We start from the raw sequence: 20,035 nt of genomic DNA on the forward strand, positions 1-20,035 counted from the left end.
CCCCAATCTTGTCAAGAATGTCTATGTATGAATTTGGATGGTACATGTTGTTCACTTTCAGTAAGATAGGTTAATTAGGTCATCTGGTGAATATGGAAGAAGAGAGAAAAGATGTGTTTAATATCCTCTGAATCTTTTTATTGATGCTTCTATTCTGTGCTAGGCAGGAAATCCAACTGTAGCTGCCTGTGCCATCTTTAGTTGTGGGCAATCATTTACAGATGTTTCAATATGTGACACATGTTGCAGCTTCTTTGTAGCTGCCACATCTGTGTGCAGTTCTTACAAAGTAGGTGATGTTGCTCGCCCCCTTTATGGCTTTGATGTCCACTGTGACCTTGAACTGCGACCTTGTTTTGTTTGAATCCGTAAATGCAACCTACTCTTGATCCTGTTTTGCTGGTACTCTCTACAGGATACCTTCACATTCTTGTTGACAACCAGGTTCATACAACCCTTTTGACAGCATTTGCTGCTATGACTACTGTTTGTGAAAATAAACATTTACATTGATTTGGACTGTAAGCTCTGCAGGGCAGAAACCAGGGCCAGAGAGAGATTAAAAGCAGCTGTGGAAATAATGTACTACCAGCCCTGTATTACAGTGAGAATGCAGAGTGTGTAATGGTAACCAAAATGATATTCTATACATGCCAAAAATGGACAAACCTCAACCAGCTGCATTTTACATTTTGTAGCGTGAAGACCTCAGCAAACCCTGGTAATTTTCCCTTATAAACATCCTTTACTATTTTCTATTTATGATACATTGGCAGCCTTGCTTCTCTACCCTCTATGTACATTTATAGTGTATGCCTCCCTAGACCTACCAATTTAAGGATATCAGACACCTTTCTTAATTACCATTGTGTGACTATGCCAACTGTGCCAATTAACCAAACTAAACGTTTCCATCCACAGACCCAAACTCTGTATAGACCGATCACCAAATTGACATGACCGGTGAATGGCACAAATAGCTTAGAACAGAGCAATAGTGCACGTACGTGCCTTACCTCTCCCCCCGTTTATGTCTTGCTTTATGTTCCATGATGGTAGCGCCAGGTAACGAGACTTCTTGCAGATAATCGATAGGTTCTTTCTGCACTTGAGCCAAGTGCAGTTTTAGGGTCCATACGGACATTTCTTCTCATTTCGCCTCTGTGAATGTAATAAAAGACGGTGTCGATAGACAGAAGTAATTTAATATTAGGAACATTTTGAAGTTGAAAGGAAATGACAGCCTTACCAATATTAAAGCAACACTTTTTTTTTTGTAAAGTTAGAATTAATTCGAATAAAATCTCTTAATAACTCATATATAATACATTGCAAATTCTCTAAAGTTCCATCACAATCGGATATCGTAAGGCAAATCAGGGACTACATAGGATTATGCAGCATATCCACTTGTAACAGCCATTTTCAGGCACTGACTTGCAGTCGTCATCCCAACTGTTGGGACGTCCTCTGCTTGTCCCGGGGAGACTTCTTTATCCTGCTACTCTTTCTGCTTTTTCCGATTTGGGTTAGACCACACCTTTGAGCGTGTAGTGAGCAACAAATTCAGACAGACACCGACCAGGTATGTGGATTTAAGTACCCCAGTTTATTAGCGGTAAGCAACAGTGTATACATAGGCTTGCAACAGAATATCAAAACAAGCTTCGTAATCTTAGAACTGAGCGTTAACAAAAATAAGGAAGTTACAATATGATGCAAAGGTGAGAATACCGTTATAATCCTGAGAGTAGAGATGTTACAATAGCAAATTTCTAACAATTTCGGCTCACTTTTACTTGAACAGAGAGCATAGTATGTTAACCTTTTCACCAACTTAGTTCGGCTCACCCTGTCCTGATTTCCATCCCTCCTAACTTTAGCTAACTCCCCAAATGTAGTTATTCCTACACATATTATGCAAATTCCCATGCATCCATCACAAATCACCTAGTCTTTCTAGCCAAAACCCTAGAACAGTGGTTCCCTAAAAAGTAGATCCCCAGATGTTTTAAAACTACAGCTTCCATGATGCCTTGTCATTCTAAATGCATGCAAAGCATCATGGGAGTTGTAGTTCTGGGGATCTGCATTCTGGACACCCCTGCTCTAGAAGTATTCAGGATACACTTTCCCATAGACTTATCCATCTCTACTGGCCTTAACATGTCTACTTCTCTAGCCTCCCAATTTCAATTCCTAGTCTTTCTCAAGCTATTCCCTCCAATCCTAATGTCATCTATCCCTGCTGTAACCTGATGATGCAGAGAACTTTGGAATGCTTTGCATCTAACTGCAAATCTCTCTATCACTTAAGTTCCAGCACCCAATGCCAAGTGTGAATGGCTTGCTGAGGGCACAGCACTGTTCAGAGACTGCAGGGACTTGGGTGAAGAAGCAGAGACTTCTGCAGCCTCCGAGGATAACCACTACAAAGTGGTTAAATTGGCAAGTGGCACTGTTATGCCTCAGGCCTATCAAAAAAGCATCAGTTGCCTGGAGGACACCAATATTAAATATAAAACATGGTTGCTCTAATAGAGGTTAGCTTGCTGGGAAATAAAAACTAGTAAACCAGTCTAGTCTTACTAGAAATAAATTTGGTAAACCAGTCCAGTCTTACTAGGAATACATATGGTAAACCAATCCAGTTCTCCCATACTGTCATAGGAATACCGGCATGTACACCTCTTGCACTGTATCAATATAAACATACAAAAAATAATTTGTTAACACTTGTAAAAGAACAGGTAACAACTCACACATGACCTACCAAACATAAAATCACATTCATCCCATAATGTAGAATTTAAAATATCACTACATGTCAAAACTCACTGGCATGTATACTATATAATGCAAACCTTGTATAACAAATGGTTTATCGCTGCCTATATATCGTTATAGGTGTCCGGTCATTGTAACACAAATTATACTGTCATTTGCCAATGCACATATTTACTTCTCAACCGTTAAAACATTTAGATTGATGCATTTACCTCTATGCTGGAGCTGAGCTTCTTCGCCTTGACTCCCTGTCAATCACTGTTACAAGCTCTGCCCCTTGCACCTGTCCGTCAACAGGCAGAAATGAAGAGGAAGAGAGAAAAATATATTTCTGTGTCTCCTCCTTCAATGCAAGTGCCATGAAAGTGTTGGAAACATACTGGATAGTGATGTCAATGTAAATGTTTACTATATAGTTAAAAGAAACAGGATTGCATGACAAAATGTTGACATAAGTTATTGTTGATTTGCAATGTTTATTTAGTGAATTCCTTTACAAGGAAATGTATTTCCCTTTCCAAGTTTCCAAGTATTTTCAGAATAGATCTATTTTATATATAAAAATATTTTTTGTCCTACATTTATTTTTCTCGAAGTGACTCGTGTCCTTTAAAGTATTAAACGATGATGGCCAACATTGGTGATTTGGGGTACATTCTGTTAATTTCTATAATCCCATAATACCGATGAATATAATTCCACATTCTTGCAGTCTAGAATATGTTTTTGTTTTTTTTTCATTTGTGTCATTTTTAGATAGATTACAGCTAGACCTTTACTTTTTATTTTCTTCTTTCTGTTTATGGGAAAGAATCTATAATCAGACGCTGTTGTATTGTGAGTTTTTTTTTTTCTTTTGTACAGATGGCAAAACAGCCTTTACTATGTTGACATTAATATTACAGTATCCTGTGATAGGAATTATTTTTAGAAGAGATGCAAAGATGAAATTTGATGTCATTTTTTTTTTTTTTTTTTTAAATGCTGAAAATAAAATTGTTTTGATTTGGTATTTTTTCTACCAATTAGGACACCTTTAAGCTAGTTAGTCTCTGAAATGTTTAATCAGAAAAAAGTCTGCACAATAATGTTTATATAATAGCATGCACTATTAAAAATATACAACATACAAAAAATGAAGTAGACCCTCCAGACAAGTATTGAGCCCCCTTTTTAAAGAATATTTTTTTTTTTTAAGCAAATAAAGGTAAGACAGAACTTGGTTTTCTACAACAAATGTGAGCATCATTTTCAATGCAAGAAAGATTAATTAATTTAAATACCATAAAAGGCTTTGCAGCTTCCTGAGGTGTCAGGTACACAGACACAATAAGTAAGTGACCACTGATGAGTATTTAATTACCCATTAATTAACAAATGGGTTTAATGACTAAATAGTGGTTTGAAAAAACATAGTACTCCATTTTGGGCTGACATACTCTATATGTAACCTGATTATTGACGATTATTGATATGATTATTGGTGATTATGGATGATATTGATCTGATTATTGATGATTATTGGTGATTTTTGATGATATTAATAGAGATTATAGAGGGAGGTGGAGGTAAATAGTGAATAGAATGTTGTTTCCAGGAGGGATAATGGAATGTAGACAATAGAAATTGGTGAATAATAAACCCTGACCAGACAATGGCGCCGAGCTGGGAGATGATAGTAAATATGGTGTGAGAAGGACAGACAATAGGAGCAGAGAGCCCCAGACAGAGGGGGAGAGCTGGGCCAGGAGAAGCAGGGCTGAGCCGGCTGGCCGGGGAGAGGGTTGTGGATGCATGGAATAGCCTTCCAGCAGAAGTGGTAGAGGTTAACACAGTAAAGGAGCTTAAGCATGCGTGGGATAGGCATAAGGCTAACCTTGATATAAGATAAGGCCAGGGACTAATGAAAGTATTTTAAAAACTGAGCAGTCTAGGTGGACCAAATGGTTCTTATCTGCCTTCATATTCTATGCGTCTTACTCCCCTACTGTGACAGCTACCAATGTCTGTCATCCAAAACTCCAACCACGATAATGTGAAAAGTAAAAATCACCTGTCGTGTAAAAAATAAACAATTTTCTACAAAGCCCATCACCCACAAAATCACCTACTGGTACAGGTATCAATCCTTCCATCGGCACACAAGGCCAACCGGCCCAGATATCTATTTACATATTATGACAGACAGACTGCTGTTCTGTTACGGCTACCAATGCATTTGTCATCACGTAAACTAACAAACCATCCCCAAGTACATTCTACCACTGTCACACCTACTAGTTCACCTACACATACCAACCCTGATAAATACCTGCTCGGCAAAACTGTTGTATACTTTAACTTGTTTAGATGACACATTTAGGTACAATAAATGTTCTATTTTTGTAATTCTTTTTTTTGCTTTCTCCAAATACAAAAAATAAAATAAAAATAATAAGAATTACTCCTTTACTTGCTCCAAATATTTAATAATCACTCTCTTAATCTAGGATCATGCTTGTACAAATAACCCAATAACCTTGAGAAGTGACCTTTCATACCACCTAAATATAGTTTGTTTTTAAATTTTGAAGATACTTTTTCAGTTTAGAATCTTCTATTTAGATATCCCTACCCTATCCTTACTCCCCTGTCTCAAGCTAAAAGAAAATCTATGGAGGGTGCAAGATGTAATTTTGTTTTCAAGACACAGCCACATATGTTTGGTTACCTATTCTAGAAGCCACATAGATTCTGAGACGTTGGCCTGTCTACCTCACCTTCATCAGCACTCTCAGCACCTACCAACAACATTCAATGTGTCATAGATTTCCATGGCATCAAAATGAGCCACCCATCACTCTGTTATTTCAAAGCTCACTTAAATCTGAACTATAATCATGTCTGCGGAACACTTTTTAAACATTTTGGTTTTTGTTTAATTTCATTCTCACTTCTGGGATTTAGATCTGTATTAACAGGAGTCTCTATATTAATTACATTGGTGTAAAAATACATTTATCAGGTTTTGGATATTTGGCAGATCAAACAATCCCATGTCAGCTACTCTGTATGTTATAAGCAGAAATAACATTGGACTGGAATAGGATTTAAAAATATCACAAGCAAGGTCAGCTATGCCTGTTGTCTAATTTATAAAATCTATAGTGTACATACATACATAGATATATCACCAGGATGGGTGAGAAAATTATTTGTATTTAATTTTTTATATGTATTAGATTTATTTTTATTTTTTTATTATGTCCGTGTCCCCAATCTTGTCAAGAATGTCTATGTATGAATTTGGATGGTACATGTTGTTCACTTTCAGTAAGATAGGTTAATTAGGTCATCTGGTGAATATGGAAGAAGAGAGAAAAGATGTGTTTAATATCCTCTGAATCTTTTTATTGATGCTTCTATTCTGTGCTAGGCAGGAAATCCAACTGTAGCTGCCTGTGCCATCTTTAGTTGTGGGCAATCATTTACAGATGTTTCAATATGTGACACATGTTGCAGCTTCTTTGTAGCTGCCACATCTGTGTGCAGTTCTTACAAAGTAGGTGATGTTGCTCGCCCCCTTTATGGCTTTGATGTCCACTGTGACCTTGAACTGCGACCTTGTTTTGTTTGAATCCGTAAATGCAACCTACTCTTGATCCTGTTTTGCTGGTACTCTCTACAGGATACCTTCACATTCTTGTTGACAACCAGGTTCATACAACCCTTTTGACAGCATTTGCTGCTATGACTACTGTTTGTGAAAATAAACATTTACATTGATTTGGACTGTAAGCTCTGCAGGGCAGAAACCAGGGCCAGAGAGAGATTAAAAGCAGCTGTGGAAATAATGTACTACCAGCCCTGTATTACAGTGAGAATGCAGAGTGTGTAATGGTAACCAAAATGATATTCTATACATGCCAAAAATGGACAAACCTCAACCAGCTGCATTTTACATTTTGTAGCGTGAAGACCTCAGCAAACCCTGGTAATTTTCCCTTATAAACATCCTTTACTATTTTCTATTTATGATACATTGGCAGCCTTGCTTCTCTACCCTCTATGTACATTTATAGTGTATGCCTCCCTAGACCTACCAATTTAAGGATATCAGACACCTTTCTTAATTACCATTGTGTGACTATGCCAACTGTGCCAATTAACCAAACTAAACGTTTCCATCCACAGACCCAAACTCTGTATAGACCGATCACCAAATTGACATGACCGGTGAATGGCACAAATAGCTTAGAACAGAGCAATAGTGCACGTACGTGCCTTACCTCTCCCCCCGTTTATGTCTTGCTTTATGTTCCATGATGGTAGCGCCAGGTAACGAGACTTCTTGCAGATAATCGATAGGTTCTTTCTGCACTTGAGCCAAGTGCAGTTTTAGGGTCCATACGGACATTTCTTCTCATTTCGCCTCTGTGAATGTAATAAAAGACGGTGTCGATAGACAGAAGTAATTTAATATTAGGAACATTTTGAAGTTGAAAGGAAATGACAGCCTTACCAATATTAAAGCAACACTTTTTTTTTTGTAAAGTTAGAATTAATTCGAATAAAATCTCTTAATAACTCATATATAATACATTGCAAATTCTCTAAAGTTCCATCACAATCGGATATCGTAAGGCAAATCAGGGACTACATAGGATTATGCAGCATATCCACTTGTAACAGCCATTTTCAGGCACTGACTTGCAGTCGTCATCCCAACTGTTGGGACGTCCTCTGCTTGTCCCGGGGAGACTTCTTTATCCTGCTACTCTTTCTGCTTTTTCCGATTTGGGTTAGACCACACCTTTGAGCGTGTAGTGAGCAACAAATTCAGACAGACACCGACCAGGTATGTGGATTTAAGTACCCCAGTTTATTAGCGGTAAGCAACAGTGTATACATAGGCTTGCAACAGAATATCAAAACAAGCTTCGTAATCTTAGAACTGAGCGTTAACAAAAATAAGGAAGTTACAATATGATGCAAAGGTGAGAATACCGTTATAATCCTGAGAGTAGAGATGTTACAATAGCAAATTTCTAACAATTTCGGCTCACTTTTACTTGAACAGAGAGCATAGTATGTTAACCTTTTCACCAACTTAGTTCGGCTCACCCTGTCCTGATTTCCATCCCTCCTAACTTTAGCTAACTCCCCAAATGTAGTTATTCCTACACATATTATGCAAATTCCCATGCATCCATCACAAATCACCTAGTCTTTCTAGCCAAAACCCTAGAACAGTGGTTCCCTAAAAAGTAGATCCCCAGATGTTTTAAAACTACAGCTTCCATGATGCCTTGTCATTCTAAATGCATGCAAAGCATCATGGGAGTTGTAGTTCTGGGGATCTGCATTCTGGACACCCCTGCTCTAGAAGTATTCAGGATACACTTTCCCATAGACTTATCCATCTCTACTGGCCTTAACATGTCTACTTCTCTAGCCTCCCAATTTCAATTCCTAGTCTTTCTCAAGCTATTCCCTCCAATCCTAATGTCATCTATCCCTGCTGTAACCTGATGATGCAGAGAACTTTGGAATGCTTTGCATCTAACTGCAAATCTCTCTATCACTTAAGTTCCAGCACCCAATGCCAAGTGTGAATGGCTTGCTGAGGGCACAGCACTGTTCAGAGACTGCAGGGACTTGGGTGAAGAAGCAGAGACTTCTGCAGCCTCCGAGGATAACCACTACAAAGTGGTTAAATTGGCAAGTGGCACTGTTATGCCTCAGGCCTATCAAAAAAGCATCAGTTGCCTGGAGGACACCAATATTAAATATAAAACATGGTTGCTCTAATAGAGGTTAGCTTGCTGGGAAATAAAAACTAGTAAACCAGTCTAGTCTTACTAGAAATAAATTTGGTAAACCAGTCCAGTCTTACTAGGAATACATATGGTAAACCAATCCAGTTCTCCCATACTGTCATAGGAATACCGGCATGTACACCTCTTGCACTGTATCAATATAAACATACAAAAAATAATTTGTTAACACTTGTAAAAGAACAGGTAACAACTCACACATGACCTACCAAACATAAAATCACATTCATCCCATAATGTAGAATTTAAAATATCACTACATGTCAAAACTCACTGGCATGTATACTATATAATGCAAACCTTGTATAACAAATGGTTTATCGCTGCCTATATATCGTTATAGGTGTCCGGTCATTGTAACACAAATTATACTGTCATTTGCCAATGCACATATTTACTTCTCAACCGTTAAAACATTTAGATTGATGCATTTACCTCTATGCTGGAGCTGAGCTTCTTCGCCTTGACTCCCTGTCAATCACTGTTACAAGCTCTGCCCCTTGCACCTGTCCGTCAACAGGCAGAAATGAAGAGGAAGAGAGAAAAATATATTTCTGTGTCTCCTCCTTCAATGCAAGTGCCATGAAAGTGTTGGAAACATACTGGATAGTGATGTCAATGTAAATGTTTACTATATAGTTAAAAGAAACAGGATTGCATGACAAAATGTTGACATAAGTTATTGTTGATTTGCAATGTTTATTTAGTGAATTCCTTTACAAGGAAATGTATTTCCCTTTCCAAGTTTCCAAGTATTTTCAGAATAGATCTATTTTATATATAAAAATATTTTTTGTCCTACATTTATTTTTCTCGAAGTGACTCGTGTCCTTTAAAGTATTAAACGATGATGGCCAACATTGGTGATTTGGGGTACATTCTGTTAATTTCTATAATCCCATAATACCGATGAATATAATTCCACATTCTTGCAGTCTAGAATATGTTTTTGTTTTTTTTTCATTTGTGTCATTTTTAGATAGATTACAGCTAGACCTTTACTTTTTATTTTCTTCTTTCTGTTTATGGGAAAGAATCTATAATCAGACGCTGTTGTATTGTGAGTTTTTTTTTTTCTTTTGTACAGATGGCAAAACAGCCTTTACTATGTTGACATTAATATTACAGTATCCTGTGATAGGAATTATTTTTAGAAGAGATGCAAAGATGAAATTTGATGTCATTTTTTTTTTTTTTTTTTTAAATGCTGAAAATAAAATTGTTTTGATTTGGTATTTTTTCTACCAATTAGGACACCTTTAAGCTAGTTAGTCTCTGAAATGTTTAATCAGAAAAAAGTCTGCACAATAATGTTTATATAATAGCATGCACTATTAAAAATATACAACATACAAAAAATGAAGTAGACCCTCCAGACAAGTATTGAGCCCCCTTTTTAAAGAATATTTTTTTTTTTTTAAGCAAATAAAGGTAAGACAGAACTTGGTTTTCTACAACAAATGTGAGCATCATTTTCAATGCAAGAAAGATTAATTAATTTAAATACCATAAAAGGCTTTGCAGCTTCCTGAGGTGTCAGGTACACAGACACAATAAGTAAGTGACCACTGATGAGTATTTAATTACCCATTAATTAACAAATGGGTTTAATGACTAAATAGTGGTTTGAAAAAACATAGTACTCCATTTTGGGCTGACATACTCTATATGTAACCTGATTATTGACGATTATTGATATGATTATTGGTGATTATGGATGATATTGATCTGATTATTGATGATTATTGGTGATTTTTGATGATATTAATAGAGATTATAGAGGGAGGTGGAGGTAAATAGTGAATAGAATGTTGTTTCCAGGAGGGATAATGGAATGTAGACAATAGAAATTGGTGAATAATAAACCCTGACCAGACAATGGCGCCGAGCTGGGAGATGATAGTAAATATGGTGTGAGAAGGACAGACAATAGGAGCAGAGAGCCCCAGACAGAGGGGGAGAGCTGGGCCAGGAGAAGCAGGGCTGAGCCGGCTGGCCGGGGAGGAGAGGGGGAGGGAGGGCTGGGATGGATGGAGGGATGCAGCGGTAGTTAGAGCCGCTCTCTGCCCTCGGAAGGAGGCGCTGGGCCGGGCTGGAAGCTCTCAGTGAGCGCAGGATGGCGGCTCCCCCCGCCCCAGGCCCGGCATGCCCGACTCTCTGACCGCCCGGACACCGCGGGGCCGCTGCCCGGAACATGGCGCCCACTAAACCCGGCTTCCAGCAGGACCCGACCCGCAGAGAGCGGTAAGACAGGCCGGGGACTGGGGGGAGGCCTGCGGGGAGACACCGGGACAAGGACACTGGGCACAGAGAGACTGGGCACTACCCGGGATAGAGAGACTGGGCACAGAGACACTGGGCACTACCTGGGATAGAGAGACTGGGCACAGAGAGACTGGGCACTACCCGGGATAGAGAGACTGGGCACAGAGACACTGGGCACTACCTGGGATAGAGAGACTGGGCACAGAGACACTGGGCACTACCTGGGATAGAGAGACTGGGCACAGAGAGACTGGGCACTACCTGGGATAGAGAGACTGGGCACAGAGACACTGGGCACTACCTGGGATAGAGAGACTGGGCACTACCCGGGATAGAGAGACTGGGCACAGAGACACTGGGCACTACCTGGGATAGAGAGACTGAGCACTACCCGGGATAGAGAGACTGGGCACAGAGACACTGGGCACTACCTGGGATAGAGAGACTGGGCACAGAGAGACTGGGCACTACCCAGGACAGAGAGACTGGGCAGTACCCGGGAGAGAGACTGAGCACTACCTGGGAGAGAGACTGGGCACAGAGAGACTGGGCACTACCCGGGACAGAGAGACTGGGCACTACCCGGGAGAGAGACTGGGCACAGAGAGACTGGGCACTACCTGGGACAGGGACACTGGGCACAGAGAGACTGGGCACAGAGAGACTGGGCACTACCCGGGACAGAGAGACTGGGCACTACCTGGGAGAGAGACTGGGCACAGAGAGACTGGGCACTACCCGGGAGAGAGAGACTGAGCACTACCCGTGAGAGAGACTGGGCACTACCTGGGACAGGGACACTGGGCACAGAGAGACTGGGCATTACCCGAGAGAGAGACTGGGCACTACCCGGGACAGGGACACTGGGCACAGAGAGACTGGGCACTACCCGGGACAGAGAGACTGGGCACTACCCGGGACAGAGAGACTGGGCACTACCCGGGACAGAGAGACTGGGCACTACCCGGGACAGAGAGACTGGGCACTACCCGGGACAGAGAGACTGGGCACTACCCGGGACAGAGAGACTGGGCACTACCCGGGACAGAGAGACTGGGCACTACCTAGGATAGAGAGACTGGGCACTACTCGGGACAGAGAGACTGGGTACTACCCGGGATAGAGAGACTGGGCACTACCCGTAATAGAGAGACTGGGCACAGAGAGACTGGGCACTACCCGGGACAGAGAGACTGGGCACTACCCGGGACAGAGAGACTGGGCACTACCCGGGACAGAGAGACTGGGCACTACCCGGGACAGAGAGACTGGGCACTACCTAGGATAGAGAGACTGGGCACTACTCGGGACAGAGAGACTGGGTACTACCTGGGATAGAGAGACTGGGTACTACCCGGGATAGAGAGACTGGGCACTACCCGTAATAGAGAGACTGGGCACAGTGAGACTGGGCACTACCCGGGAGAGAGACTGGGCACAGAGAGACTGGGCACTACCTAGTATAGAAAGACTGGGCACTACCCGGGACAGAGAGACTGGGTACTACCCGGGATAGAGAGACTGGGCACAGAGAGACTCGGCACTACCCGTAATAGACAGACTGGGCACAGAGAGACTGGGCACTACCCGGGATAGAGAGACTGGGCACAGTGAGACTGGGCACTACCCGGGACAGAGAGACTGGGCACTACCCGGGACAGAGAGACTGGGCACTACCCAGGATAGAGAGACTGGGCACAGAGAGACTGGGCACTACCCGGGACAGAGAGACTGGGCACTACCTAGGAAAACAGAAATTGAGGAGAGTCTCTGTAGGCTGTTATTAGGGTACTGCCAGGTAGTGGAAGCCATATGCTATATTTACTTGAGATTGGTCATTTTAAGTAGCCTTCTAAAATGCAATCTGTTTTGTGTGCTCATTTTTCGCTAATTTGTATTTTATTTATCTATATATATTGCAGTCTTTACGGCAGGACCACTACTGATAAATGCATGTTCCAGGTGTGCCCCCAATCCCACCCTCCTTTACATTCAGCATGGTGTATTTACCGGCTTTATATACACATCCACTGACCGTTATGTTATATGTTCTATACATACAGCATGTTTTAGCTCAGACACTGGGCCTTCTCTCTATACAGTATACACATCCACTAACTTGTATTCATTACACACAGTATGGTGTACCTCTTTCTGTGTCTTCCTTATATATACACCTACTGTTATATACATGATGTATCTCGTAACCCTTTCCTACCATTCAGACCCCTCCGCTAACACTTACATACATTACACACAGCATGTGGTTCCTTTTCAGAATGTCCCATACACTGTACATGTAACAATTATTGGAGAATTCATACTGTGCACATTTAACATACGGCATTTCATTTACTGTTACTAAACATTGTACCTCAGATATTACAACATGTACAAACTGTACAGCATGCTTCTGCATACACCCTGCCACAATATTTACATGTATACGCAGCATACATCAATCTCTATTACCCAGGCAGTCTGTACAGCATGACTCCCACACTTACATGTGCAAGTAAGATACCGGTACATGCTTTGCTGCCAGTACTCCGTGTCTCATGCACGTTTACATGTAATCACAACATGCTTTAAACTGTAAGCATGTATGTTCATACTGCGTGACTAATACACCAGCCGTTAGAAATATATACATAAAATCTCCAACATTCTATGTACAAGCCACCAGTCTGGTTTTGTTTAAAAGTTTACACTACATACCTTATAACAGAGCATTATGTATACATTTATGTATTCTTTCAGTGCAGCATAATAAAACATGGCATTTATTTAGAGCATATTACACGTTTGTACTGTCTGTTTTTGTACATAAAGCATGCCTAACACCATACACCCAGCCTTCTTTATAGCTAGTAGTACGGAGACCGATAATACACTTGACACGTCTTCTATGTTATTGGTGCAATGATGTGCTATCTTTACAGTTATCTGTCTGTACAGATAGCAGTTGTTGCCTACTATACTGTTATGTGTGCATACAGAGCTTACATTAAGACTGGTTATTATTATGTGCATTTTGATCCATCTCAATTAGTACTGCATGTTCATGCGTTACAAAAAAAATCTAAAATACTGTTGTACAAATGGATATTTGAAATACATAATACAGTATATGTGTGATATTCCTAGTATGTTGTACGATGCCATTTAATTAACAATGTATTCTTCTGAAATCACAAATATTAATCCTATTGAATGGACAGCTAGTGAATCCGTATTTATTCATATGTGCCAAAATTAAAATATGTCCTTTGTTTTGCTAATAACTCTCTTAACGTGCATGTATTGTACGTAGTTGAGATGAATGGTTGTCCGTTTTCTCGGTGGGAACAGTGTTTAAATATCAGTGTAATGACATGAACCACAACTTTGTAAATCACAGAATGCAGTTTTATTGATGTTTCACCCATCAATACTTGGCGGTGTACGGGTTGCAATCAGTCTATAATCCGTTTTGATCCGAGACCTAAAAGTGATTTAATTTTTTTGCTGTTTCTTACAGTGTATAACGTCAGTGAATACACAATGTGAGTTTGGGCTAGGCAACAAATAATCTTGTTGTTGGGCTAACATCGACACTATAGTAAAATAAATAATGTACAAAACAATGTGTAATACAATAAGATATTTATCTTAAACTGTCCCAGATGAATCACTGTTTAGTTGTGAAGGCAGACCCCTCCTTAACTAGGAAGAGACCTCCAATGAGGAGGGGTATTAAATTCTTATTTGTGGGGTCTATTTAAAAAAAAAAAAAAAAAAAAAAAAAATGTAATCCCATAAACTCTTGCCCATCAGAGATCTTGGGGAATTTATTTGTTTTTAGATTAAATGGAACGGTTTTAAAACCAGATAGGATTCCTACCACTCCTAATCTCTGTTTCTACATTGCCTGGTTTTATAAATTATAATATGTGCAGTTGTCGGCAGTGTAGCGCATGTGCGGTTTGTTTCCAGGGCCCTCTTCATAGAGCAACATACAGTTTTGTACAACATTTTTCTGGGCTGTCTGAAAGCTCTGTGAGACAGACTTAGTGGTGGTTTATTTTATTTATGTTAACAAATTGTCACAGTTCTAAAGGAACATCAATACCAGTTTAACCACTACTGCCCACTGTAGTGGTTATGGTGTCAGTAATATCCTGGTGCCATCGCAATTTAACAACCGCACCTACTCTGCATCTTTAGTTATCCAGTACGAGAAGCCTGATATCTCTGTAGCATGTAGCAGGGGTTGTGGCCATTCATTGTGGGTGTTTGGTATGTGTACAGTCCTGCGTGTTTACATTTCTCACAATTCACAGTTTAGTTAATAATCTTATCAGTATGTTCTTGACATCGATGGTAAAGGTAGGACGTGTGAATTTCCACCTAGCTTTAGTCCAAGGGTGGCACACAGCAGCCCTAGATGTAATTGACTGCAATTCTCATAATCCCGTATTGGATAAGTCCAAAAAACAGCTGGGTACCATAGCTATGCAATGGTCACTAGCAGAACAAAAAAATGTGTTATTCCAGTGAAAGTCACTGGGAGTCAGTTGTGTGTCTCCAGTAACACACAACACATAACCTGAACAATCATTTTTTTATTGATTTGAGAGGAATCAGGCAGATCGAAACTATATTAATTGTTTTTGACATTGCAACATTCTGCTATTTTAGTTTCCATGTCAACATGGTCCATACCTAAGGCTTGTGGTATAACGTGTAGACCAGTCTTGGAATTCAACCAAAAGTATTTCATTTATTACATGGGGAAAAATGTATGTAGCATGATGCTTTTCATTTCAGATGGACCTGTTTCAAGATAAATGGGTTAGAATGGTTCTCGTCAGTTTGTATTTATTTGACAAATGTTGTGGATTTTGTGAGTTATCTGTTGAAGGAAGGTGATCTTGGGTATTTTCTAAAGTGGTAATCAGGGGTTTCAGCTGCAAATTTATAAATCACAATAGTGTGTAAAAAAAGTCCTAACATTCTAAAGAGATGGTCAAAGCACCATAACCCCTTGTTTGCAAAGAATAATGTTCATTTTTTCCAATGCCCCCATGTTCTTATATTTGTTACTTCTTGCAGCAGTTTTTTATTCTTATTTTTATCATAGCTTTCATCTAGCTTCTTTCATAGGGGGGAATATAAACTTGACAAAGAGGAATTAAACTATTAAAGGAATACTATACTCTTAGGAATACAAAGGACACTAAAGTGTAGCTCTGCCAGTGCACCCCCTCAGCCCACTCCGTCCATGAAAGGGTTTGAACCCTTTCAGTCACTTTCTTTATTCCAGCGCCGATGTCCCTTGACTCTGTCACGTTCTCCTCTGCCAACTTCATCCGATGGGGGGGGGGGGGAACCAATGCACATTTGTGGCAAGCACCACGCACGATTTAGGTCTTCCCCACAGGAAAGCATTGACTCAATGATTTCTTACGGGGATTTAGACGACAATGGAGGTGCTCATGCGAAACGTAAGGACGTCCAACATCGTTTCATGGAGTCAAGCTCTGTGAAACTACAGGAAGCGCCTCTATTGGCTATCTGGTAGTCAGCCACTAGAGGCAGTCTTAGCACTGCAATGCAATTTCTCTAACACTGCAATGTTTTACATTGCAGGACTAAGACGGACAGGGACATTGCACCCACACCACTTCAATGAGATGAAGTGGTCAGGGTGCCTACGATGTCCCTTTAAGCAAACCTGTGCAATATTTTCATTCATATTTTTTCATGAATGAAGCTACTGTTAAATGCTTCTTGTTGTCTGAAGACAGTGCAGATTTGCAGTACACCTGTACATTTAGAGGCAAATCACTTTTTTTCTCTCTTTTTTTTTTTTTCTTGTTTGGTATTTTATTCACAATCTCCATTCTCCCACCCAAAGTGTTCATTTTAAGTTGTCTTTTTACACCTTTTTCTTATTTTTTTTTTTATTATAAGCAATACAAGATTTTAAATGTTTGTTGCAATAAAATGTTAACCTTGTAAAAAAAAAAAAAAAAGTCAATTTCTGCAAAGGTTTTGAATAGATTAGTCTTTTCAAAGAGAGGCATGTGTATGTATAATCCATTGGAATATTTATTGGGCTGTGCGGTGTATAATTATTTTTTATATAAAAGTGTAGTACAAAAAAGGTTAGAAGAAAGTGAAGGCTAACGTAGTGCCTACTGAGAGAAAAATATATATATATATATATATATATATATATATATATATACTCCAATCATTGTAAACACATTTCCAAAATAATACCAGTGCTAACTCTTGGCACAAGTATAATATGATGCCGTGACAATAATGATAGAAGGTGCACATGATTTTGCTTGATAGACTTTTCCTGAAGGACCAAACAGAGGACCGAACAAAAATTGTGAAACCTTTCTCAATGCAGTGATGTATCTTTCCAGAAATATTTGCATTTTTGTCTTTATTTGACACGAGTGTGTGCAGCAATATAATTTGTGTTTTTTTGTGTTTTTTTTTATACATTTACTGTTTATCCAGTAAATTATTACTTTTTGTAAATATCTTTTTATTTGTCTAATAAATTATACTGTTGACGGTCTATATAAAAAAGAGGAAATATCTCTTCTGTGGAAGAAACTTCATTAAATAAAATATTGTAAATCACCTGTAACTTGTGTTAACCTTTTTTTTTTTTTTTTATCTGACGCTTCTTTTTCTTTTAAATGTATATTAAAGGGATTCTATAGTGCAGCACATAGGGGGTTGAAAAGCCCTTCATTTACTCACCCAATTCCAGCGCCGATGTTCCCGGTGCTAGGTCACTGCTTCACTGCTTTCCTATGGGAATTTCACTGACACTGGATGTCCTCATGCATAGCGGGAGGACGTCCAGTGTTGTTTAGAGCAGTGGTCCCATACCCAGTCCTCATGGACCACCAACAGTCCAGGATTTATTTATTTCCCTGTTTTATTCCAATGGATATACTGACAAAACCTGGACTGTTGGCGGTCCATGAGGACTGCATTGAAGAACAGTGGTTTAGAGAACTCAGAGCCTGCTAGCATCCAGGAAGTGCCTCTAGTGGCTATCTGATTGACAGCCACTGGAGGCAGTCTTAGTCTTGCAAGGTAATTAATGTAGTTTCTCTAAGACTGCAGTGATTTACATTGCAAAACTAATTAGGACAGGGGCATCGCACCAAGACCACTTCGATGAGATGAAGTGGTTGGGGTTACTATAGTGTCCCTTTTAAGTATTTAGCTGTTTATATCCCAATCCAGTTGTAGGGGCATCTGTTGCTCGACCCAGGTGAACTTCTTTTTCCTCTATTCCGATAAGGTTAGACCACAAACTCAGACCAACAGGTTATTATGTACTCCACTTTATGGAAACAAAGTAAGGGCTAATATAAACTTGGTCACTGAAAGTTTGAGACTTTAAGGGGTGTTCATAATAAAGCAAACAGATTTTATTTTGTACAATCATATGGCAAAAAATGTTTCATGATCATAATCCTAATTTTTCCTGCTAGAAGTTTTGACGTATGTGTAACGTAACTTCATGTTTCCTCCGTAACCGTAAACTTCTCTAAAAACATGGATTGAGCTAGCTTTAGCCTAGTTTAAGAGTTCACTATTTAAATTTTTTTTTTTACCCTTTTACGAGTTTAAACTGGTTTTAATCAGGCTCAGCCAGGGTACCCAATGCAGTGGAGTAGGCAAAACCAGAACATTACTTCTACTTATCCTCTTCTCTATATGCTCTCTGTATACTGATTGACAGGTGCCAGTGGCAAAGAATCTGACAAGTGAACAATGATTGGCAGGGAGTCTGTGGAGGTGCACAGTTATAGGTAAATAGGACTGTTCTTACATTTTATTTTTGTAAATATCAAAAGCTCATGATTGCTAAATATAAGTAATAAGTACTCCTGATATTAAAAATTCTGTACAGTAATAGTTCCCATTGGAGGGATGCATTAGCACTGGTTTACTGCTCCTTTTACCCAAGCGACTTCCTGGGGTAAACACTATATGGAGAGTTTAGTACAGAGTGTTCCTGTTGTTATCAGTAATATTAGTTTGAAATAACAAACATCTGTTCTCTTTTCTTATACTAGGAATTCAGCTTTGTGCTGCTTCATGTTACGTCCACCTTTAATTTGTTACCGATCTGTGTCACGAAAGGTTACAAAAAACAATGTAGTGTTTTCAAGAACGTGACCAAAGATAGGAATTCTATTTCCCTCGAACGCATCATTTTAGTGTTTGTACTTGGGTGTTATTTCGTATTGCTGCAATTTAAATGATTTTTTATTTTTTTTTTTAAATCCTCTGTCCATTTGTCCTCCAAAAAAATATTAATTTTGAAACCATTGGCTTGAGCTGCTGTTGTTTTGGGCTGCAAAGGATAAGAGTGAAACTAAGGTAATGGCATTTAGATGAACTAACAGTACTCCACAGGAGAAGATATATTGGAAATAAATTGAAAGACTGTCAGGGAAAGTAGTAGCATATTTAAGTGATAAGTGTCAGGATAATGGGATTGAGTTGAAGATACAGTGGTCATCACTCGAGACTCTCGCAGTTGCTGCTGTAAGATTTTCCAAATTTTTGCCCTGTGTAACAAAGTATCTCATCAAGGCATGCACACAGCCGTAATATAAAGGGTGCCTGTCACATCTTCTTCTGGGATAGCTGCAGGTTTTTAGGATCTTTTTAGTAATGTATTTACGACCCACGGGCTAAATAATATATAGTAATATCTTTAAGTATTATTTTGGTTCTACTCCATTTTTGGAGTGGAGTTCTTCTATTCAATCAGTGCATCTGTTGCACGACTGAACCTCGGAACCAACAGATTTGCTGATACTTTGTACGGTTAATGTACCTCACTTCTGTTGTGTTATATTTACATCTCTACTAAATTCTGAGACCTGTACTGACTCTGATCAGCCAAATATGCGCTTTACATGTAATATCGCCTTGTTTCTAGAATAAAGAATTAGCACAAGCATGCTAAATACAATCACGAGTAAATTACATGTAGACTAGCAATCATATAGGTTCCGAATGTGCTTGTATAGATTGGTGTGTATGCATATGTGTGTGTATGTTTATATATATATATATATATAGACTCGAGAAGAGGGGGGAATAAATAAATATATATATATATATATATA

The 20,035-nt window shown here is 39.4% G+C and overlaps 1 protein-coding gene across 7 annotated transcripts in view; it reads left to right on the forward strand.

Annotated features, from left to right (window-relative positions):
• NPAS3 (neuronal PAS domain protein 3) overlaps positions 1 to 20,035 on the forward strand; it is a 366,208-nt gene that overhangs the window by 22,805 nt on the left and 323,368 nt on the right. For 2 of the 7 annotated variants that reach the window (XM_063439896.1, XM_063439898.1), the window contains exon 1: positions 10,634 to 10,847. The exons of the other annotated variants lie outside the window; for them this stretch is intronic. In XM_063439896.1, the coding sequence (XP_063295966.1) occupies positions 10,798 to 10,847 (50 nt within the window). In that variant the 5' untranslated portion in view covers positions 10,634 to 10,797. Of the gene's footprint in view, positions 1 to 10,633; positions 10,848 to 20,035 lie in introns of those variants that run through there. 7 annotated transcript variants of the gene reach the window in all.

This window comes from Pelobates fuscus, chromosome 13, assembly GCF_036172605.1.
Source record: "Pelobates fuscus isolate aPelFus1 chromosome 13, aPelFus1.pri, whole genome shotgun sequence".
In the NCBI taxonomy this organism is placed as follows: Eukaryota; Metazoa; Chordata; class Amphibia; order Anura; family Pelobatidae; genus Pelobates; species Pelobates fuscus.